This window comes from Zonotrichia leucophrys, chromosome 5 (assembly GCF_028769735.1).
Source record: "Zonotrichia leucophrys gambelii isolate GWCS_2022_RI chromosome 5, RI_Zleu_2.0, whole genome shotgun sequence".
NCBI classification, from domain to species: domain Eukaryota; kingdom Metazoa; phylum Chordata; class Aves; order Passeriformes; family Passerellidae; genus Zonotrichia; species Zonotrichia leucophrys.
Window position 1 is genome coordinate 38,251,664 of NC_088175.1, and position 24,390 is coordinate 38,276,053.

Below are 24,390 nucleotides of genomic sequence, written 5' to 3' on the forward strand. Positions count from 1 at the left end.
AAATTCATCTAAAATACATAAAGCAAGAGAAATTACTCCAAGGAGTGATGGAATTTGAACACAAATACTTAATAGCCAGAATTCACATCTTAATTTTTAATAGAACCACAACCTACTTGCTGCCGTAACATTATTACGTGTTATGAAAACAGAGATACAGCCTCACAGGAAAATGTTACCTAAAATCTAACTTCTTATTCAACAAACCAAACAGTTTCAAGATAGACCAGCATAGGATACCTCATGTGACGTAACTGGTTTCCATCTAAAATTTTCAATGAGAGAACCCTGAACCAGGAATCTTCCTGATCACATTCCCTAGGAGCCATCTGGAATCTGTCTAAGCAGATGAAAGATAACACAACACCAGAGACCCAGGGCAAGGTGCAGTACTTAGGGATTTCTCCTTTCATTTCAAAGGAAAAAACTAATCAGAATCCCCACTAAAGAATAAAAACAGCACTAAAACCTGAAAAACTGTATTTTTGCCCCTATTGAAACAAGCTATTTCATAACACAACAGCGTATTTCAACCATATTAAACTTATAGACTTCCCAATCTTTAACAAGTTAAGTCTCAGGCTCCTTGAGAGATACCAATGCCATTTTAAAATAGAAATTTTATGGCTAAGAACACATAGTATCAGGAGTTCATTAGCTCCCAATCCTAAACGATCCCAGATTTTAGCAGTTTCACAGCCACCTCACCTTCCATTCATTACCTCAGCTCCCTGTTCACTCTGACATGTGACACAGCAACTTACTCAACCATTTACACATTGACAAAGAGGAACTTTGCTTGATATGTTTTAATTGTGACAAGTTCACAGCTGTCCAGCCCATGGCTGGAAGAAGGCTTAAGAAACACAGAGGAAAAAACTATCAGCAGCCATCCCACCCCCCCAAATTTCTTCCATTTTCATTTTGTTCCTCTAGGGCCTTTTGATTATCCACCCATATGATTCCCCAATTCTTCAACACATTTCTCACACTAACAGGAGCTAGCTATTATTTCTCTGCAACTTCCAAAGAGTACGCATTTGTATAGGCTGCAACTAAAATACGTATGTGATTCCACAAGTTCCTTTGCAACCAAGAAGTGGGTAAGTGGGGATCTGTATAAGCAACAAGAGACCAAGGGCTCCATTTAGAAATCTCACTGCCTCAGCATTTCCCATGTGCAAGTTAAAACACACCCACACACCAAGCCAGCTACTATTACACCGTCTTCTCTCCTAAAAGGATTTTTCTGTCCTGATAGACAACACTGCATGCAAGGTGAGGTTGGCCTAAAATGCCTTTTAGTCTGACAGTTTCACTAGCACAAGAGGCTGCATGAAAGAAACTAAACATCTGATCAAATTACTGCAGTTTATAAGCTTCTAGATGTCAATTAATCTGGACACACAAACACAGTCCTTGCAAGTGCAAAACCCCATTGATCATATAAATCAAAAGTTTCACTATCAGAGGTAACTAATTTAGACAAATGCTTTCTGCCATGGTGTTTTGTTTGCTTGTTTTTCTTAAGCTGTTTGTTTAATTTTCAATTTTGTTGTTGGTTTGGTGTTTTGTTTTTTTTTCTTAATATATATGACCTCCTCCTCAAAAATTCTATAGCAGTCAGTAAATGTATGATAAACTGATTATCCTAATGGCCGACTATACAATTACTTCCAGCCATGATCTATTTACATTTCAAGCAAATGGCAATCTGTCATTCTATGTTTCACTTGAGAGCTGCCTTAAAGTACACAATTAAAACTGTTTTCACTTGAAATATTCCATTCTGCATCTTAGATATAGCCCATTATGAGATCCTGCCAGGACAGAAGAGTTGTTTTAATACTCGAAAAGACAAAAATGCCAAAACCCAACTATTGAGACCCAAGATGTTTCTCCTTCCTCATCTTTGAAACCTGCCAGCTGATAATGAAGTTGTTTCCAAATCCTTTCAAACCCTGAAAATGTCAGTTGAAATAGTTGTCACAGAGCGTCTTGTACCAAAGGCAGAATATCCACAGCTCCAGTCTGCAGCAAGCAGGACAACTGAACAGCCTTCCAGGCTTTCTAGCGATTCATAAAACTCATCAGCTTCTACAACAGATGAGACACTGAAATGGAGAGCATGGCTACCATCACAGCAGATCTCAGTTACAGATTTTTCAGGCCTACTCCATTATTGCATTTCTGCTCACATGGACAGAAAGAGTAACCACAGAACAGGATATATGACAGACACTACTCTGGTAAAATGTACCGGTTTGGAAAAATAAATTAAAATTTAAAAAACGTAAATAACACAAACAAAAACCAAAACAAATTCTTTCTCCAGGTGACAAATTAATTTTTAATTAGGCCTTCCCACATTGCACTGAAACAGAGATGCTTGAATCCCAGCTCAATTCATCACTGCTACTTAACAAATCAACATAACCCTGTAACAGTCTACCAGATTTACAGCAAAGGGAACCATTTTATTCCTCACCCAGTAGATAATCAGCATAAGAATGAAAGCAGGATGCAGGTTCCTATTGTCACAACAAACATATTATAGTATCACCAGGAAACTTTTTTCTCCAAAGAGGTATGGAGCTTGCTGGTCTCAGTATATCAAGCACTACAGACGGACTGCATGCTTGTAACAATTTATTTCACATTTGTACAAAGGGTGCATTTTTACTACCTATTTTCTTTATAACAATCTTCATTTCCTATCACACGTGACTGCAACATTGCAGTCATGTTTCCTCCCTCTCAACCTGGCAACTGCAGACTCTTTGCAGCAATTGTGCCAGGCAAGATGGGATGCTGGGAAGCTCCTGGGCCCTGCAACTCCCCACATTCAGTGAGTAAGAGAAATCTGTTTAAATCTAGCCAAGGACACACCTCCCCCAAATCATCCTCTGCTTATTTCACTCCCTGCACAAAAAATGTACTTGCAAGAGTAAAGTCTGACAACAGCCTCAAACATCAAATGTCGAATAACAAGAAACTGATTCAAAACAACTTGTGTGTGTGGGCACAGGCTCCTGTGACAAATCCCACATTCTCCTCAGCGTGGCTGGGGAGCTTTGCATTGGAGGGAGTACCGCTGGCTGCTCTCATTATGACCACTGGCAGACTCATATCTTCAGCAAATATCCAGTGCTTGTTGTTTATTACTGTCCCAAGCTGGAAGTTTCTTGACTTACCACCTCCAGGAATCTTTCTCCGTCTCTCCCACACTGATGTCCTACCCATGCTCACAGCTGGCTTATGTACCAAGAAAGACAAACACTGGCTATGAAGCACTAGACTCAGTTTAAGAGTTTTTAAGAGGACTGCCTGAAAAACACAGAACAGACCTACTGAATATACAATACAGACACGAGTATTCAGTAGAGAGTGGCTTTTTTCGCTCTGCTTATCTTACAGTGGAGACCACTACTCAGTACTGCTGATTACTCCTGCCATGCAGTACATAAGGTTTTCAGCAAAGAAATTCTACTATTAGCAGTACCTCTGAATGTCAGTACAAATGAAGACCCATGTAAGGAAATAATGGCTATCTCCTTAACACCATGTGGAAGTTTTAAGTTAGCAGATATTACACAATACAGACTAATGTGGTAACATGACTCTTCAAATAGCTCCTATCCCTGCCTGATTTTAGGGATGTTCTGGTTTTTTGCAAGATTTTGAGGTGAAGTTGGAAAATGTAATGAAATCACACGTGTGGCCCTTCATGTTTATGCTGTCTGTGGAATGGGTCCTGACTCTAACAATCTTAGACGAAAATACTGGAGGGAATAAGACACGGAAGCTTCCCTTAATACAGAGCAAGGTGACTATATTTTAAGAGGCATAATATCTACATTATATATTTGACTAATGTATCAGAAAGGCCCTTATATTGAACTGACACCTGGGAATGATACTTAGAAATCCCAGCTGTGCACTGCATTTTGATTCCCCAGTCAAAGACTGACATTGTAAAACCTTCTTCAGTTAAAACAGAAAGGTCTGTAATTGTCAGAAAAAAACAGTGTCCCTTTTTGCTCACTTTGTAAAAGCAGTTAATTTACTTGAATGTTTCTGACTCCTGCCATTTTTCTTCTTAATGGATGATATACAGGTCGTACACAAATCTATGTTCAAAACATGTTCAGTAGGATTTAGGTTTCTTTAAACTAAAAAAATTGTCTTGAATACACAGTACAGTGGCAGTCAGGATTACAGAACTCATTTTTCAGTTAGGGATTGTTTACATTTTATTGGTTTTTCAGCTGTAGTGTACTTGCAATTCACTGAAACAATCCTTTCCAAAACTCACTGTAACTGTGTGTAGATCAGCTTCCATTACTTCATCCAAGCAGTAGAAGATAAACATGGATGTCTGTTTCCTAACTAACAGACCTTCTTCTATATTAACTTAACCTGATAATGTTGTTACAGTCTGAGCTGGAAACAGGAATCCTTGCAGGACCTAACCTACATCCAGGAACTCCTGGGCAGACACTGAGCCAAAGTAAAGTGCTGGAAACTGGGTCACGCTATGACATGTACAGGGCAGCAGGAGGGGATCCGAGCTGAGCCTGACCTGCTTATACTGGCAAGAGCACGAGAGATGAAAGGAACTGGGTGCATGGCGTGTGAGCTGCCCAAGAGCTTGATGAGACTTAACATGAGATGGGGACTAGAAGAGGAAAGGAAGGTAACCAGGAAGCTCCTGTGCGAAGAACAGAGGCTGAAACTTCAGATCCATAGTCTCTTTCTGATCAATTACCAGTTAGTTACCAACTGAAATTAACAAGCCTGGCCTAAGTTCAAACTCGAGTATCATAACAAAGTAAAACTTTTCCCATGCAGATAGGCTTTTGCAGGATGGAAAGCACTACTTGATACAACTACAATGTTATGAATAAGGACAAAAATAAAAGATCAACTTTGCCTTGCAAAGGTTCACTGCCAATGCAAGTCAACAGTTACTTCTGCACGCTAGACTGTTTAGACAGGGACACTATACTCTGTTTATCTTCTGTTAACTGAAATCCATCCCTAGGGTGGCAAGGTTTCCCATCTGTACCCAAAAAAGAGTCAATAGGAAAAGAAGTATTTATATTTTATATCAGGAGTTACCAGAAGTAAAATTCAAAACAGAGTGAAGGCCAGGCAGAGACAAACTTATGCTCCCTGTGGGAAGCTTGCAGGGACGCCAAAATATACAGAGGAAGCAACATCTAAAAAACAAATCCCTAAAGACCCCCTGCTTTATTTTTCAAAAGAAAAACAGAACACATGAAAAAAGAAGTTTCAGAAATTTCTTTGAATCTGCCCCAAAGTAAACCAGAGTCTCTGGTTAAGTAACTGCAAGAACGTTGTGCAAGAACCACAGCCAGTAGTCAAAAAGCTGAAGTACCAACTTCCACACAAGAAACAGGTCTTTGTCACTGCCCCCAAGCCAAGGTGGAGCAGGAATATGGGGTGTGGGTGGCTGGGAAACCTTCAGATGTCAAGATCAGTATCTTGTAGATGGGATCCCTCCGTGTTAATCTAAGGGTGGTATTACAAGCAAATATATTCAACACATGGAAACATGTAACTTGCTGTGAATAATTAGATGAAATTTTGGCAGTAATAGAATGGAAATTAATAAGGAAGAAGGCAACATAATCCAGGTAAACAAACCTAAGCTTCGTCTGAAGCCTCCCAAAAATGGAACAGCGGAAAAAGTTTTACAAAGACACCTAAACCTCCAAAGACTTATGAGTGTCACAGTCAAAGTTTGCAGTTGTCTAATTTCAAAACAGTGCAAGTCCTGTAACTCTTCTCCTCCTTCCTATCCGTCTACACCAAACTCGAACTTTTACCATAGAAGCTGTGAAACTTACGAGTTCTTCATGACAACAAATACTCTTAAAAGACAAGAAAATAATTTGAGCTTGATAATCTGAGTTTTACGCACTGTGTGTCATCACTTCATCGCCAAGGCGTGATTCGGAAACAGACACAGCAGCATGCAGCCAGGCTACTTACACTGTCTGGAAAAGGGCCCGCTAAGATCATGTTGCAGAAATAATTCACACCTGCAGCAAAGCTGCACAAAACATCACCAACTCGCCAATTTTGACAGGCATATGCCGACCGTGGGGGGGAGAAAGAGTTTCTATACAGACGAATATGAGCAATAAGTATGAAATCCCCTTTCCGCACCCCAAGTAAAGCCAGGCAGGTCCCGAGCGCTTCACTTGGCCACATCCCAACGCGGGCCCACCGCCGCAGGGTCGCCCGCACCCGAGGCGGCCTCGCAAAGGAGAAGGGGGCGCGCCCCGGGATGCAGCAGCGGAGCCGCGGCCCCTTCGGCCCGGCCGCCACTTCGATGCCCGGTTCGGCCGCGCTCCATGCGCCTCGCCCCACGCCAGCCCCGCTCAGCCCCGCTGGGGCCGGGACCACCCCGAGCACGCCCCGAAGGGCGGAGGGGCCGACACGCACCCGCCGCACGCCCGCCGTGGGCATCCCGGCCCGGCCCGGCCGGAAAGGGAGGGGAGCGCGGCGAGTGCAGCCCGGGGAGGGCCGGCCGGCGGCGCCCCCGGCCCGCCACGAGCCGCCCAGGGAGGCCCCGGCGCCCTCCCCCGCCGAGCGGAGCCGCCCCCTCGCTGCCGGGCAGCGCCCCGGGGCACCGCCCCCGCCCGCACTCACCCGCCGAGCCCAGCAGCAGCCACAGCAGCCACATGGCCCCGCGCCGGCCGCCCCGCAAACTTCGGGGCTGCTCCGCCAGTCCGGCCCGACGGAGCCTGCGGCGGGGAGCGGCGGTGCGGGGGCCGGCCCGGGGGAGGGCCCGGGGGTGGCGCCGCCGCCCCGCCCCGCCCCGCTGGGCGGCCGTGCCCACCCGCGGCCGCCGCCGCCCGGTCCGCAAGGCTGAAGGGCCTGCTCATCTTCCTCACCTGTGCTACCCATCAGACACCTCCGGCCAGTTTTGACGGCCGGGTTGCGGTGGCATTGGCGTTTCTTACAACAAACTCTCCGCTTGCCGTGCAGCGGCGGACAGGAACCCTTTAGGAAAACCTGGAAGAGTTTGGGTCAGAGCTGCACCCCTGCAGGGGCGTACGTGCTCACTCAACACCTTCTGCAACGACCAAGGGGTATATTGCTTTCTAAAAGCCTCCCCTTACATCTTCTGATGCATGCTCCTCTAAACTTTATTCCCTAACTAGAAGACGAGGTATTTCCATAGCCAGTCAGAATCACTTCTGAGATCATCAACTCCAACTTACGACCAAACACCACCTTGTCAACTAGACCTTGGCACTGAGTGCCATGTACAGTCTTTTCTTAAACACTTCCAGGGACAGTAGCTCTAGCACCTCCCTGAGCAGTTCATTTCAATATCTAATCACCCTTTCTGTAAGGAAATTCCTCCTACTATCCAGCCTAAACCTCCCCTGACTCAGTTTAAGACTATGTCCTCTCATTCTGTTACTGGCTGACTGGGAGAAGAGGCCAAGCCCCACCTGGCTCCAGCCTCCTCTCGGGCAGTTGTAGAGAGTGCTAAGGTCACCCCTGAGCCTCCTTTTCCCCAGGCTGAACACCCCCAGCTCCCTCAGCTGCTCACAGGACTTGTGCTCCAGGCCCTTCCCCACCCCTGTTGCCCTTCTCTGGACACACTCCAGCACCTCAATGTCCTTCCTGAATTGAGAGGCCCAGAACTGGACACAATACTCGAAGTTTGGCCTCACCAGTGCCCAGTACAGGGGGAAGTGCCAAGTACAAAGGGAAATCAGAGGCAGCCATAGGGTTTACTATCCTAGTAAGGCTCTGAGACACAGCATTTGGGAAATTTCTATTGCATTTTCAATCTAGGGGCCCAATCCTGACCCTACTTGGTTTCAGTGGGAGCAGGAGAGTGGGCCTTGTTTTAAGGAACAACATTTTTCAGTATATGATGACCAGGAAGAAACCCACGTTACTGTGTGCCATTTTGCTTTTGTGCAAAAATCATGAGCAGTTCATTAAGTGGTACCTTTTGATTGTAAAGTATTCCCCTGTGTGAGTGTCTAGTACATAAGTAGATCTGCCTGTGTATAGAATAAAGTTTAACTCTCTAAAAAGCTTGCAGCATGTATTTAAAAGCTGGAGAGGAAGGCTTAGTGCCGAAGGTATTTTAGCTAAGAATTAAAGCCAGTTTATAGCAGTAAGAAGCTGCCAAATTATTTCTAAAACTGTGCTCAGCTGATCTGCACAATAATAATGTTTCAAGCAAAATTCTTACAATTCGTGTTTAACATACTCAGAGGAGCTTGTGGAGATTTACTGATAAGGGTTTCACAGCATTTGGAAAGATTAATTTTTTATTTAAAATAAGGCTTTTATTTGAATACTTAGATGTAGCTTCTGATAGTTTTTCAGCAGTATTTTAACCACGGATAGCTAGTTCCCACATAGAAGTCAGCTTGGGAACTAGTTTCCAGAAGGGGGTCTGAGAAGGAGGAGTGGTTTCTGACTCCTGAGGGATGTGGCTCTGGGAATTTCCTCTGCCTGCCAGGACACAGATCTCAAGCTGCTGCCCTTCCTTGCCGGGGTCCGTGTGGCACCCCAGTGCGGCCATCTCATCACGTGGTGGGCTCCTGACTACTCACCCTGACTACATGCAGCAACAGGGGTTCAGAGGCAAAGCAAGGGGGATGGGAGCCTCCTTAGCAGCTCCCAAGAAGCAGGATCTTCTGGTTTGCTGAGATTAAGTGGGAAGCTCTTCATCTGTGAAAGCATTTTGTACACCTCAGTTTCTTAGCCAGCACAGAATAAAAGGTCCAGTGTGATTCCTCATTACCTTTCGGATGTTGGGCTGTGTGACTAAAAGTGTAATCCCTGTTAACACAAAGATGCAGGGAGAACAAAGACAGGAAGAGAAACCTCAGTAACTTCATCAGGGAAAATGGACCAGACAACACTGGCTGCTCCCAAGAACATCAGATAAAACTGATTAAACCTTGGTAGCTAGTGAGAAAGAAGTCTGCCAAGAAACTGTCTCCCAGACACCTTGCAAACTAAAGGTGATTTTTGCCTATGGTATAGGATTCGTGAAGGGATGCAATAGGAACAGTATTTTGGGAACCTGCAAGACTTACTGTGCAATGTTTAGGGCAAAGAATGCAGAAAGGGAGAAGGAAATCTATGAGATGAGTTGAGGAGGAAAAAATGTGTGAAAATAAAGGAAAAAGGGGATGAAAGGGGCTGGCCAGATCTAGCTGAGCCCTGTGTTTGATCACCACAGCCTATCTCATATTCTAATTAAATCCTGTTTCTAGCTATCTTACAGGTAGGTGCACTATCACTTCTGAGGGGATATGTGTGAACATTAGTGAACTTCCAGCTACATTAGCCAACAAACAAACAGTCTGAGTATGTGTAAATGAACAGACACAGGCCTCAGGTCAACAATACACACTCTTATTCTCTTTATCCCTATGTGAACTGCCTTCTCCTCTCTCACCAGGGGAGATTTCTGGGTTTGTCCCTCAAAGCAAGATGTGATCCCAGCTCTGCTGCAGACTTTATGTGCCCACAAGCAAGTCACTCTTGTCAACCCATGCTTTGACTCTCAATGAAACTACCAGCCATCTACACCACAGAGATAAAGGATAAATAAATAATTTCAGGTTGCTCAGAATGTGGCTAGATTCTGAATGGCTGCCAGTAATGCAGCCTATAATCAGAAAAACAAGGAATATACTCTGAAAAAGAGATTAGCTTCATAGTAAATTATGCTGAAGTAATGACAAATTGTCATAGGATCCGTTACGAGAAAGCCACATTTTTTAGCTGTGTGCACTGTGGTTAAAGGCTAGAAAGGGAAATTTTCTTCAAACAAGCTTATCACAGAAGACTCATTGGTATTCCTGCAAGATCACAGAATTACAGAATTGCAACATGGGTAAGGTTCAAAAGGACCGCTGGTGGGACCATATGGTCCAAATTCTCTGCTCAAGTAGGATTTCCCTAGAACACAACACTTGGGGTTGTGTCCAGACAGCTTTTGAGTATCTGCCATGAGAGAGACCCCAGAGCTTCTCTGGGAAATCTGTTCAGTACTCAGACATCCACACAGTAAAATGCTTCCATATATTCGAGTGGAACTTGCAGTGCATCAGATTCTGCCTCTCATCGCAGTGCTTGGGGCCAGCAAGGAGAACCTGGCTCCATTCTCTTGGTGACCCCCTTCAGATATGCAAGTACAGATACATTGATGAAATATCCTCTCAGCCTTCTCCAGGCTGAACAGGCCCAGTTCCCTCCTCCAACCCTTGTAAGAGAGATGCTCCAGAACATCCTTGTAGCCCTCCACTGGACCTGCTCAAGGGGCTCCATGGCCTTCTTGTACTGAGGAGCCCAGACTGGACCCAGTGTTCCAGATGTGGCGGCAGCAAGCCTGAGTATAAAATGGTTCTTTTTTAGGTTTTGCAGGTCATGGAGTGTCTCCAACAACTCACATTGGCAGACCTGTCAGCTCTTATCTAGGGGGACAAATGATTATTCCTAAGTACATTGCAGAGGATCTGCATCCCCAAGAGAACCTGACCTTTCTAGGAAGTACCAATTCTCAGCATGTTGTAAGCTGAAGCTCAAATTTTTCATTTCTTGTTTCTAATCAGCTCAGTATACAACCCATATTTATTTTCACAATCATTCTTATGAGGTAGAAGTTGATTTTTTAGGGAGCTGACATTGGCTTGAGGCAAAAGAGCAAAATGCAATAATCGCTCTAGGTACAATCTAAATTTGCTGACTTCAATCTGTAAATAGAACTCTGAACAAAATTAATACTAGTAGTTTATATGTGTCATGCTCAGTGACAGGATTGATAATGATGAAAAGTCAGGACTGTTGTAATTAAGGATAAAAATTTGTTATAATGTATTGCAATATTTTGTATGTGACAGAACTGCCACTTAGCAGGCCTGGGAGTTTGGAGCTATGATTAGCAACAGCTTTTTGAAGGATTCAATATAATAATAATCAAATTTTTAACACACTGCAGCAAAATTATAAATGTGGATCCAAATACATTTATGAACTTGTCATCAGCATTAGCATCTATCAAGTTAAACAGGTATATTAGCATATCAGCTTATATCCATCTATCCACGAGAATTTGTCTTCATTATGGCTTTGTAATGTTCTGATCTCCAGTTCTCCTGGCTGTTGAAGCAATATTCTCTCTGCAAAACAGGGTTGGAGATCAGTTTTTAAAGGAGGAGTCATACCAGGCACTCAGATTCCCTGGAATGACTCATTTGATTCTGTCATCTTGACATGTGAAGGGCTAGTAACTGATTGCATTGGTATGGTCCTCATCACTGTGCCAGTTTAAAACATAAGGATCAAAACAAAAGCAAGGGACAGTTCTCAGACATGTGCAAATACATTGGCAGCCTTCTCAAAGAAAGCAAATTGAACTGGGATGGAGCTCAAAGAGTGAGACAGGCCTGTCCTGCCCCCTGCGGACCATGGGCTCCAGAGCCTGCAGTGATAGGAAGCAAACCTGGGCAAACTCATGTATCTTCCCTTGAGCTCCAGCAGTACCAGCCTTGGATTCAGGGATCCACCCAACCTCTTTGGCCTGCCTCTGTGCTCTCAGGAGCACACTCATCACTGCTTCCTCAGGCATGCAAATTGTTAATTCTAGGACTGGTCTCTAGAGATGTGAGCTACTCCATAGTTTGTATACACAAAAGGGATTTAATGAGCCTCCAGAAAGAGTATGTTATGATGGACCAAATCTGTGATGTTCTGCTAGTATGGATGAGGTTATCTTAAGTATGGAACCCTCTTCCTCCTCTCCTGCCAGGTTCTGGGCTCAGCAAGTTAGAGACTCATAGCTTTCAATAGCCATTGGCTTTTCTGCTCTAGTGCTATGAAAAGGGGAGGTCCCAAAGCTTTGGCCCATTCATTTTCATTTCTTTCTTTGCCCAGTCTGCAAAGGGCCCTCTGCTGTGCAGCTCCTGTTTGGCCTGAGCTGCAGCTCTAACACTACTCCCTGTTTGGGACTCAGAAACCAGAGATGAAAAGTCTTGTGAAGACAATATGTCCATAACCTGGGCAGTGCAGGACTGATAGTGCAATGCTTTTGTTCTTGAGCTATCCCATACTGCCATTGTAGGAGGCTGGAATCCTTGGCATAGCAGCATTTCCTGACAGCAGCCAAGGGACTTAGCTCACAACTCAGCCTACTTGTGATGGCAGCTTGGGAGTGTTACTGAGTGATGTCTCTGTGTTCCCTGATATCACAAAAAGGTGCAGGATATCACTCCTAATTTTTATCACTCAGGTAGCACACAGCTGTTTCTCCTCATCCTTATTTTACTCTGAGCTATGTTAAATTCCATTTGGGTCATTTTCAGAGCAGTTTTCCCTCTTCCAGCCGTCCACCCACAAACACACACACCTCCGTACTTGCCAGCACTGGTCTGTCTATTCCACATTGCTTGCTCAAGCCAAGTAAATTCCCAATTCCAACTAGTCTGATACAAAGGACAGTGTTCAAAATCAGAAATGCTAGTGGAAAGTTCTGACACCTGTTTTATCTTTCAGTCCTATTCTGTGGAGTGTCGGGGGGGGCTACACTAGCAGAATCAATTGCAAAATAATGACACTTTCCAAAGTATTGCATCCTTTCTATTTTACCTGTTGTGCTGGTTTTGGATGAGATGGAGGTGATTTTCTTCACAGTGCTAGCAGGGGTCTATGTCTTGGATTTCCACTGAAAACATTAATAATAGACAGATGGTTTTATTATTTCTGAGCAGTGCTTGCACAGTGTCAAGGCCTTTTCTGCTTAGTGCATTGCCCCACCAGCAAGTAGGCTGAGGTTGCTCAGCTGGAACAGCTGACCCAGCTGACACAGGGTAGCCCAGACCATATAACATCATGTCGAGAAAAAAAAGCTGGGGATGGTGGAAGGGGGACATTCACAGTGATGGCATTTGTCTTCTCAAGTCACCATTACATGTGAGGGGGCCCCTCTCCTGGGGATGGCTGAACTCCTGCCTGCTCTTGGGAAGGGATGAATAAAAACCTTGTTTTGCTTTGCTCATGTGTGTGGCTTTTGCTTTCCTTATTGAACTGTCTTTATCTCAACTCATGAGTTTTCCCACATTTACTCTTCTGATTCTTTCCCCCATCCCACTGGAGGGAAGGGAGTGAGTGGCTGTGTGGGGTTTGGCTGGTGTCTGCAGTCAAATCAAGACACCTATTTATAAATATGGAGATCAGTTAGGAAGTTCTGTAGTTACAGTTCTCTAGCTACAAAGCCACACAAAGTTCTTGTTTACAAGCTCCTCACCTCCCACCGCTCCTCCACTCAGATCACAGTTTTATTTTACTTTATCTTCTGAGTACTTGTGTTTTCTGGAGGGACTCATTAAAAATCCATTGCACTTGAGGGGGAAATGGGTGAGTTTAATTCAAAATATGAGTTTTAGTCATTACCTAACATGTCGATATTTTCAGCCAATGATTTCAAAGGAACAGCAAGATGATTATGCTGTTACCAAATCTTCCAATCACCTCTTGGACAATCAGCATATCAATACTTTCCATCGAGGTAATGGGCAGTGTGTGAAATTTCCAGGCTGCTTCCAGAATCTAAAGTAAATGAAGACAAGTAAACAGGGGGGATTATTTGGAAGTAAAGTAGCTAATCAATAAGTGAATGGATCAATGCATATCTCCTAGCAGTTTAGCTCCAGCTGTCCCTTAAAGAGCATCTAACAAGTAAATAATAAAAGTCAAATTGATTTGTCTAGGTAATGAAAATTTGCTGTAATTTGCAGCAAAATTATCTAAAACTACATTATGCATGTAAATCCCCTGCTAATGTAAAATGTTACACCTCCCATGGTGTCTGTGTCACCTGAAGGTCTGAAAGTTTAAGTCTGCCTCTGGTTTAACGTCTATTTTAGAAGTAGAGTGCCTGTCTTTTGCTCCAGGTTATAAAAGAATCACGTCATGAAAGCTGCCTTTTAAGTGTATATGTGGGAATCTTTTTCTAAATATTTTCACTAAATATTTGGTGCTATCTCACACTGATGCCTTTGTATACAGGGCAGAGGGAAGGTAACCAGAAGCAGGCAAGTAATTAAAAACACAAGGTGGGAGGCAATGGAGTAGCCAGGATTCTAAAAACTTCATAGGAAAATAAGCCCTAAGCTAAAACTGAATTTTCTGAGTGCCAGATCTTAAATTAATTCTTTTGGAATTGAACCCCGAGGTTCTAAATCAGTCCTTTAAAATGGTCTTGACCACAAAATTACTTTGTGATAAGGTAAGAAGTGAAGGAAGGAACGCATCTTATCTCTTCGAAGCTATCCTGAAATACAAGGCAACAAGATGTCAGAAGAAGATAACCTACATGGTGTTTGCAGTTCCTACTAAGAACATGGCTGCTATTTGAAAAACTGTGAATTAAGTAATTCTATGTTTGCTAACAAGGGTAAATTGAACGGAGTTTTTACATTAAAATATGTGTTTAAAAGGTTTGATTTTTAAATGATAATCTGAAATTTGGATTTTGTCCAATATACAGTCTCTTCAATGGCTAATGTTCCTCAAGCTGTTCATGAATAAAGTCCTCTTAAGCTCTTCTAGGGTTCATCTGGCCTTTTAAATGTCTGCTTCAGGATGAGCTAAATCCCCAGAAATGCCTAGTTCTCTCAATTAAATGTGAAAGAAGCCCACAATGTCTGGCTCCAGTGGAAACAACTGTACTGGAAATGTCTGGAGCTTATACAGATGCAGAGCCAACACCCTGTGAGCTGCAGACCTCCTGGGGCAAGAGGATGTGCTTAACCTGGGGCTCAGGTCCCTTCTCCCACCCCTGAGGTACAATCATCAGTAGTGAGTACTGGGAGGCTCAGCAGAAATTTATGACCCACACAGGAAATTGTACAGGTTTCTCTAATTTTCTGAAGGATGAAAAACTCACTGATTATTGCAAGAACCCTTTAATGAAATATAATTTTGTGTCCATTCCCTTTCTGGGGAAAAGGAAAGCTTCAGTATCTGCAGCATTTTCAGTGTGGTGGTTCTAGCAGCCCTGATTTGAGCAAAGTGCATCTTCCATTTCCATGCCACTGCTTCTGAACACTTGGATGCTTCCTAACTGATAAATGTAATGGCTAAATTGTTTTTAATATATAAGATCACAGCCCACACTTGTATGACCCAAGTCTGGTCATACAATCTGCAGGGGCCAGAAATGCTGAATCTCTATTTCCTAGAGAGGAACCTTTAGAGGAAGAGAAGCAGCAACTGAATGACTGTGTCCCAGCAGCTCAGTCATCTCAGCTTGACTGCACACAGCATAGACACAGGTATGGAATGGATTTAGACATGTATTGTGGTTTAACCTCAGCCAGCAGCTCAGCCCCATGCAGCCACTCACTCACTCTCCCTTGGTGGGTGGGGGAGACAATCAGAAGGGTAAAAGTGAGAAAATTTCTGTGTTGAGATAAAGTTCTATGTGTAAAGCAAGAGCCATGCACACAGCAAAGCAAAAGAAGGGATTCCTTCACCACTTTCCATGGGCAGCTGTTCAGCTATCCCCAGGAAAGCAGGGCTCTGTCATGCATAACAGTGCCTTGGGAAGACAAACACCATCACTCTGAATGTACCCCCTTCCTTCTGCTTCCCCAGCTTCATGTGCTGAGCGTGAGGTCCTGTGGTCTGGAACATGCCTGTGCTCAGCTGGGGTCAGCTGTTCCGGATGTGTCCCCTCAAGGCTCCTTGTGCCCTCCCCAGACTCCTCACTGGTGGGATGCATGAGGAGCAGAAAGGCCTGGGCGCCCTGTAAACACTGCTCATCAGCAAGGAAAACATCCTTGTGTTGTCAACACTGTTTCCACCACAAATCCAAACATAGTCCCATGCCAGCTACTCCAGAGAAAATTAACTCTATCCCAGCCAAACCCAGGGCAATAAGGGATATGATTCTATGATATTTTTATTATTGTTTGTTTGTGACCAGTGCAGGGTGTTGGATGGGAATAAGACCCCAAGTTATAGTGGGGAGTTGCTCTTATTTTACACAAGAGAGCAATGGCATATTGAAGCACTCACTTTGATGGTTTGCCTTGTCTGAAGGGAGTGCTCAGTAAAAGCTTTCTGCTACGTCTGTATCGACATAACTGGGATTGTTGGTCCCACATGAATTGAGCCAGGAAGTACTGCAGTACAGAGATGGTGCAGATAGGAAAACAAATGTCAGTGACAGACAAGATCTAATTTCAGCATTAGGCTAGCAATGTGACTGATGCTGAGCCAGTAGGAAATTATTATGGCCCAGATTAGATTATGCATGTAATGTCAGAAGGGCCCTTCTCTACCCCTGCACGCATCCCTGCCCTTCCCCACAACTCTACAGTGAGCAGTCAGCCCCCTGCCTCTCCTCCATCACACTCTTGTTAATATAGGTAGGTTAGAAAGCTGTATAAGCAATTACAAGCTCCATCATAATGTTCTATCACCCACCTTCCCTCACCCTCTCCTGAAATCTCATTAAAGAAAGAAAAAAAAAAAAAAAAGAAAACCTGTCTGTATGGAAATCCAAAGTGACCTCTCTTATGCATCCATTGGTATTTGGTTCACCTGACAGAATCACAAAAGACTTTTCAGGTCCAGGAGCTACTTGCAATGTCAGCAGGGCCAAGAACAAAATGAATGACTTTGCCACAAACCAGAATGGGAATTCAAGCCTTAGCAACTCCAGTCTCACCTGAAACTCTCCAGTCAGCAATTCCCACTGGGACACCATTGACCAGCAGGACTCCCCCAGCAAAAAAACCTGTTCTCTCTTTCTCTGTCCAACAGAAAAAGCAGGTTTGAGTTACAGTAAAGGACAGTTATGTTTATGAAATGTTGTTTCCAGCCTCACTGATGAGGAGAGGCTGGAAACAACATCTTTTCTCATACTCCAGCCAGAATTAACAGAGCACTATGCAAAGCCACACATCCACATGTGGTAACATGAATGGGCAAGATATCCAGTGAAGAACCATCCAGCTGACTTCATGGGACAGTGGACAGACTTCATGGAAAGAGCCCCATGGAAACACCACAGAATCACTATCAGGAAACTGTTTCTATCATGTAGGCTTACCATCAAACCTCAGCACAAAAGCTGGAAGAAAAGTACCAGTCTAACATCAGCTCTAGGAGAGGATGTAGCAGAATACAGGAGTTATCCCTGTTTCTCCACATGTGGCTGCATAACAACAGGGATTGTGCAGAAAGGAAAGAAACTGTAGGGGAGAAGGTTTGGGTTTCCTCACTCAGCAGCACATACTTAGATATCTGAGAACCTCCTTGCTTCGACCCAGGTGAATCTGAATGAGCTCTGCTGACCCAAGTGTCTCATAGGTGTGCATCAGACTTAAACTGAAAACAAAGCAAAGTTTTCACTGATTTGAAATTTCATATAAAACCAGTGCAAATCTGGATATGAAAACAAAATAATCTGAAGTCAAAAGGTTCATTTTTTAGAAGTTTTCATGGTGCTAATGCCCATGAAATAGCTTCATTACTCTTTGTGTTACACTTATAGTTTTGCATGAGATGTTGCACAAATCCTTAGCATAGGATTGTCCTGCGCTTAGATGGCCAGAGGGGTGATTGATTTATTTGGTAGCAGCTAAGTGTTTATTCCATGTATAGTTAGAAGCCATTGAGGACTGACTAGAGCACTGTATAGGCATTCCTTTGGGTTAGCTTGTAAAAATTTAGTGGTACACACAGGGAGTGCTTCCCTGTGCTTGCAGATTTTAGCAGAAGTCAGGCCTGAGCAGAACTGTTTGAAATGCTGGTGTCTGAACTAGCTGCATCAGATAGCATGCTAGTGGGATTTGGGATAGCATGGAAATGGGATTTGTCTTTATTAACCCTCTTTTCAAAATTTTAGTTTTGAGTCAATCATTTATTTCCAAGTTTGACCTTTCTAATGGCTGAGTTGTGACTCACACTGAAATTTAGCAAGCCAGATTAAGCTGGCCTGAAACAATCTGAGAGGTGTCATTTAAAAGATAGCTGTCCATACTCTGATTTCTGCATGGAAGAAAAAAGAAAGCTCCAGCTTGGAAACACATTTGAATATAAGTTTTTGTTATATACAGTTTGTGAAGATTGTAAAGCATAGAAAATGGATAAGTAAAGAAAAATTAATCAGGAGAATCCAGTGGCAAGGCAAGTTGGAGACTCTAAAAGAGCAACACAAGTTGTATTTCTTCAAGACTGAGACAGATCATAGCAGTAGCATAAGCCTCTCATGGCAAATTTCCTGTCTTCATCACTAAGTTAGGAGGACACACATTTTTTCTGCTCTGTACAGAGGAAGAAGGAGTTAATGAATTGATACCACATCAGGTCTGTTAAGATACTTTAAAGCAAATGGTAAGTAAACAGGAAACCAAGCAACAGCAATGCTAAGAAACAGCTAGTAACATCAAGCAATCTAACATCTCCAGGCCAAGACAACTTCTGTCTGGCATATTATTACAGATCTTGCATCAATCCTGTCCCAAATAGAAGATAAATAGTTAAACCAATGTTTAGAGTCTGCCCTGTTGTTCTGAAGCAGGAGATAGAGTTCCCAGATCATCCATGTCAGAGATGTATGGCCTAAATGCAATGCAAAGACTTACCAAAGCCACTTAAGAGCTTCCAAGAAATCCTTTCAGGAAAGAGATACTCTCAAAAGATTCCAAAATGACATTTAAAATATTCTTTCTTGCAGCATGTAGGATTAAAACCAACTTCTTGTCCTTAACTCTTACCTCCTCTAGCTCCCTTTTGGCTGTGACATTGGGGAATCCTTCATGGCATCTGTGATTGCTATTTAACAGTGTGTCTTCATGAATGTCACCATAGGGAATCACTGAGAAATGCAAGAGCAGGCACCTGGGGAAAAAAAGGTGGGGTATTAAAAATATACAATAAATCTTTGAATTTAATCTACATTCAGAAGAGAGAATGGAGACTTGGATCAGGAATGGAAAAATAATTTCACACTGTAAAACTAGCCCAGAAAGCCTTTGCCTTTCTGAGTACTGGGGTGCTGTTATCCATTTCCAGTATGGGTTGTATGAGCTGACCAAGAGGATATCCTATTCCATCCATGTTCCCTTTTGGGAGACAGCAGGATTTTGTTGTGGTTCTCTGCTGCTCTTTACCCATTTGGATGACAATTTCCCAGGGTGCTGCCCCTGTGCTCAGCCCAAGGAAGACACCACCCATGACTGTGACCTCTGTACAAGGCTGCTATAAAAACAGTCTTGCAAGTGTGGTGCAGCACCTGGCTACTTGCCCTTGGTGATGAGACAACCTCCCTGTCTTTGGGGAGGCAGGCAGCTGCCTTGCTGCTGCACTCAGGCAGTGTTCAGCTTGAGGTCTCAGGTGGCCAAAGCTTACCAGCATGGCAGAGACCAGTCCTTCCCTAAGGAAAGAAAGAGACCATGGGACACAGGCTCTGAGAAGCCTCCAGGTTGTTTTCTAGCCTGGGCTAAGTACCTGTCAGGGCTTCTTCCCCTACAGCGTTTCCAGAAGAGAAGCTTAAACTAGTTCCTGGTGTTAGCTTGCCAGGGATTCATGCCCCACCAAGGGACCATCAGATGGGACTGGATTTCACAGATTAGAGGCTCCATCCCTGTCTCCCAGGCCACCCCATCCATGCTGTGGTTGGCAGGGCATAGCAGCCTGGCACACATCAGCTGGATACTGTACTGTGCTTATGCATTGTGAATGCCATAATGTGGGGTGCCTGCTGCCAAGCCAAACAGCCTCGTGGCCTGCTGCCTGCTCCCTGCACTACCACAGCCCACTAACAACGTGTCATGGGAGCAATGGAGTGCCCCTGTCCATTGTGGGCCATCTGAGGCTTTATCTTCTGAGGCAGCATTCGCTGGGAGACGGGAAGGGTGCAAGGAGGGGAAACAGGGGTGGCTCCCCCAGGTCCTGTTGGGCCCCACAGCGGTGTCACCCCAGGCAGTGGCAGGGAGGAGAAGCTGGCAGCAGGCACCAGACCTGCCTGCACTTTGTCTCAGAGGACTTAATGCCCTTAGTCCCTTTCTCCACCTGATGTGTCTACATACAAAGCACTGCCAGTCCTCCTCTAACAGGCATTATATTATTATAGGCATTTATCTAAAGCACCCGGGACCTAGACACTGTAATTAGAGAGCAGTTAAGGTCAGACAAGTGATAAGTTAACAGTAGTCTCTGACTCAGCTTACATGCCTTGTTCATCTTCACTCAAAACCATTCAGATGGCTGACAGTCATATAATTTTCTGCTAGGTAATCCTGAATTTGTGAGTGTTTGGCCCTGAAATCTTTCACAAAATTACCAAGGTTGAAAAGTGAGTTACTGTCTTCCTAGATAGCATTTCCCCTGGCTGCCAGCATCGAGCTCTCCCATGTGAGTTTAGTCATCTCCCATGATGTCCTGTGCCTGCATGCACATGGATTAGCAAAAATAAATGGCCATGACAGTGAGGAAAATGCTCTCCTTGATTTCATATCTTATCCATGGTAATTACTTCCTTTTCAACTTAATGCTCCTCTTGGTATCTCCTTCCTTTTTCCCTATCAGCCTTTTCCAGTAAACAACAGAGCTTGCAAGGTTAGCTGAGATTTTTTTTTTTTACTATATGAAGGGCACATCAGCACATTAACTTACTGGACATGTAGCATCTGTAGCTGCTCAGAGCACTGCATCAACAGCACCAACAGCAGGCAACCCAGTATGCTCTTCAGCAAAGACACGGTCCTCCAGTGCCCATGGGAGACAGTCCAAACCATTATGGCAGAGGACCAGGATGACTGTAAAAGTAATTTTGCCCTTAAAATATGCAAGGCTTCACATAAGGGAAGTGATCCTTTTGGAGCAGAAAGCCTACCCCCTAAATGCAGCTCAAGCCATTAGAAAACAACCTAAAACAGAGTACTTGGATTATTACATGACGAATATTTTCAGTTTTAAACTATCTGCCCAAAACCTACCCCAAAACCATGTTAAAACATAGTTTGAATATTAAATATATTCCTAGAGCTGTGTTTGTTTTTTGTCTCTCTCCCATTGCACTATCCCACTTTTATCTCATCTGCTAAGTTCATCATCTGCCTGTTATATCAGGTATGTACCAAACCCACCCTGCTCTGCAGACATGCTTCTGGGAGACGAGCTGGGCCCTTCAGAGATCTACAGGGAGCCACCATGGAAAAGTTGCCATGTCCTCACTGAACTGCATGTGCTTGGAGAGGACAGCCATCCCACCAGTCAGAGGAGAGCAATCATAACAGCTAAATCATGGGACTTCAAAGCTTTTGCTGCTTTGTGAATCCTCAGCACAGCAGCTGACGGGTATTGTCATGGTGAGCAAAACTGATCAGTCTCTTTTAATCATGTCACACTTCATTTGTGCCACAAGTGTCAGGAAGCTGGTCAAAACAAGGTTAACGGGCTACAGCTCGTCACAGGCCAGTAATCAGATTAAGTGGGCAGTTGCCCAGTTACTGGCCATGATTATATTCACCCCATGATACTGCTTTTAACTGTTTGTTACTAGGCTGCCAATCTGGTATTAGAGGCAGGAAGGACAAGGCTGAGAACCCAGGGGAAATTAGTTATTGCTAGAGATTAAATGAAGCTTCCACAAATGCAAAATAAAAACTGACAAGAAAGATATAGAAGTATTTTCATTTTCATGCATAATCTATTACTCTTTTTTTTTTTTTTTTTGTATTATGAGGGACCATTTGTATGGACACAATAACTTTGAAGCTATTATTATACACACATGTATTTACCTCAGCACAACCCATTAAGTAATCTATTTAAAGCTGAGAAAAATGCACAGGGCCTTTTCCTACTGTTTTATAGGTCATAATAAAACAGAATCTTTCCTTTGACACCTCCTTGATTATTCAATTTGGGATGCATTTTTCTTAGCTGTCAGATTTCATTACTACATCATCAGTTCAGTGGGGACAGAGCATAAACTGTATGGTGTCAGTGCAGCTCCAGGTCATGTTACAAATCCGTGGGGTCCTGCAGAGTAAGTGTGCAAAGAGAGTGATGTAATTTGAAAGGAGACACAGATCAGTCATGCTAATGTCCCTGGCTGCCTAGCATCACCCTAAATGCTGGGCCCCTGATGCAGAGCTGCTATGGGAAATAACAATGTAATAAATTCAAAGATTTAAAAACCACCGTGTTTTAAAGCCAATGTGATAAATAAAGATACAAAGTCTCCTCCTTCCTCTTCCTTCAGTTTTTAGAGGATAAATCAGAGGATTTTGCTGAGGAGGCCAAGCATGGGCAGGAGGGTCCTGGAATGGCGGTGCCTCCTGATGGCAGTCGGAACAGCTGCTGTGCTCTTCCCTTGCTGTTTCTTAGGCAGATAAAACAGAGGCACTGAATCAGAGCTGGCCACCCACCTCACACCATGAAGTACTTTCCCTTTGCCAAGATGTTAATTTAAGGGAGAGCATAACTGTTCCCAAGTTTGCACAGAAATACATAATTAATGAAAAGATAATTAAATTGGTTTATTATTTTGGGAGTCTGACCTTTTCTACAGTGAGATTCATATTCTCTGCCTTGGCATGTGTTCCTGTGAAAAGTTAGACATCTGTTTCTCTTCTGTGACTCTGGTTTTACTGTCTGGAAAGCGTATTTGATGCTATTAGATCTGAAGCCTTCCTATGCAATCAAAGCAGCTCAAAGATTCACAAACAAAGCCCTGATTTTCCTTCAAGTACAGTTTTGCCAACAGGTAGAGCTCCTCCTATTCAGGGTCTCTGCCTCAAGAAGTTAAAGTATTTAACACAAGCAGGAAGAAGTGTTCCTCTATGCACTTTACTCAGTCAGTGGAACACAGACCCAGAGCAAAGAAGAGAGCCAAGCTAAGAACGATGCTGAAATGATAAGAGATAACAGCCCCATGGCATTTGCACCCTGCCCAGCAAGAGGCAGGTTTGTACCCAGCCTTGCCTTAAGTCAGGGCTGTTTAACCAGTGAGGCAAAAAGCACTGCTGGAAATCATCTTAACAGCACAAGAATCGAGGAACCTCCTGAAGCCAGGCTTACCCAAAACAGCCACAGCTGCTGGAGCGCACGCTCCTGGGTGAAGTCAGGCCATAGGTACTTTGCATTTCGAGGCTGTCAGCACATCCTTCTCTGTCACATCCCCTCGGATCTCCATCTGGCACACACCTGTGTCTTGCTCCTGCCTCCTGGTAATGCAGATATCTGAATACAGGAGAAGCCTTTCCTTCAGCTGGTTCAAAGAGAGTGAAAAATTGATATCTGCCCTGACTTCCCAGTTAAAGCACCTCTTAATCCATTTCGGGCAAAATTATCTGGATTAATTAAAAAAATGTAAGAGGCTGCTGTGAGTTATTCCGGTTGGTTTTGCCTGGAACAGGACCAGGAGTGCTCACACAAACCAGTTTGCTAGGTGAGCTGATGAACAGTGGTGGCTACAGCCAGAGGAGGAGGTACCACCTCTGACTGGCACAGTTGGATTGACAACAGGACTTGTGGCCTTAGTCCTGCACCTGGCAGGAGAAAACCTGGTCCTTTCACCTTTCTAATTCAGGACATAGGTTTTGTCCTTGAGGGGATGGGGGTGAGGCCTGGTAAATCAGCACAGTGAAGGACAGTTTTAGTGCAATGTTTTTTTTAATGCGGAGTTGGAGCAAAAGGAAATACAGCTGAATGAGAGACACTCCCCAAAATTCCAGTGTTGTCCAGGGAGGGTGGTACAGGCCTGTGGGGACTGTCTGGGGAGAAAGCTGATAATGGGAAATCTTGCAAAATCCAAACTTAATCTCTTGTGCTGTGGAGAACTAATCCTCATGCTTGACATTAATCTTTTCAATGGAGATATAACACCCTTATCTTCCATGTTGCTGACTGAGACAGAAAGTAGGGCCTATGGTCTTTATAGATCGGATATAGAACTGCAGAAATCCTTACACTGACATTGTCTTTCTCTGGGTCTTTTCAAGATTTCAGTATGGACTGGGCTCCCTTTGGTGGCAGCCTGCCTTTCCTCTTTTTAAAGAAACATTCCCATGTGTAGTCATGATACAGTCCCTTCTCTTGACATAAAAAAATATCTCTTGATCCAGCAAGGAAGAGGCCATTGGCAAGTAGGACTGTAACAGCTTGAGACTCACAGCATCCCACTGGATGATCTCCAGAGCTGGAGCTGGCTGGCAGTAGCTACGGCTCTGGTTTCTTCCACAGTCTTCATTTGGCATCACCTGAAGGGTCCTCATAGTTTGGGTTTGCTGCCACAAAACCAGAACTTGTGTTGCAAATGGGGGCAGCCAAATTAGCTTTGAGACAAATCCTTCT

The 24,390-nt window shown here is 43.9% G+C and overlaps 1 protein-coding gene across 2 annotated transcripts in view; it reads right to left on the reverse strand.

Moving 5' to 3' along the window:
* The window catches only part of LDLRAD3 (low density lipoprotein receptor class A domain containing 3), a 106,486-nt gene extending 99,691 nt beyond the window's left edge, over window positions 1–6,795 (reverse strand). For both annotated transcript variants that reach the window (XM_064714810.1, XM_064714809.1), the window contains exon 1: window positions 6,682–6,795. In XM_064714810.1, coding sequence (XP_064570880.1) covers window positions 6,682–6,715 — 34 coding nt within the window. In that variant the 5' untranslated portion in view covers window positions 6,716–6,795. The remainder of the gene's footprint in view (window positions 1–6,681) is intronic.
* Window positions 6,796–24,390: the final 17,595 nt, after the last annotated feature.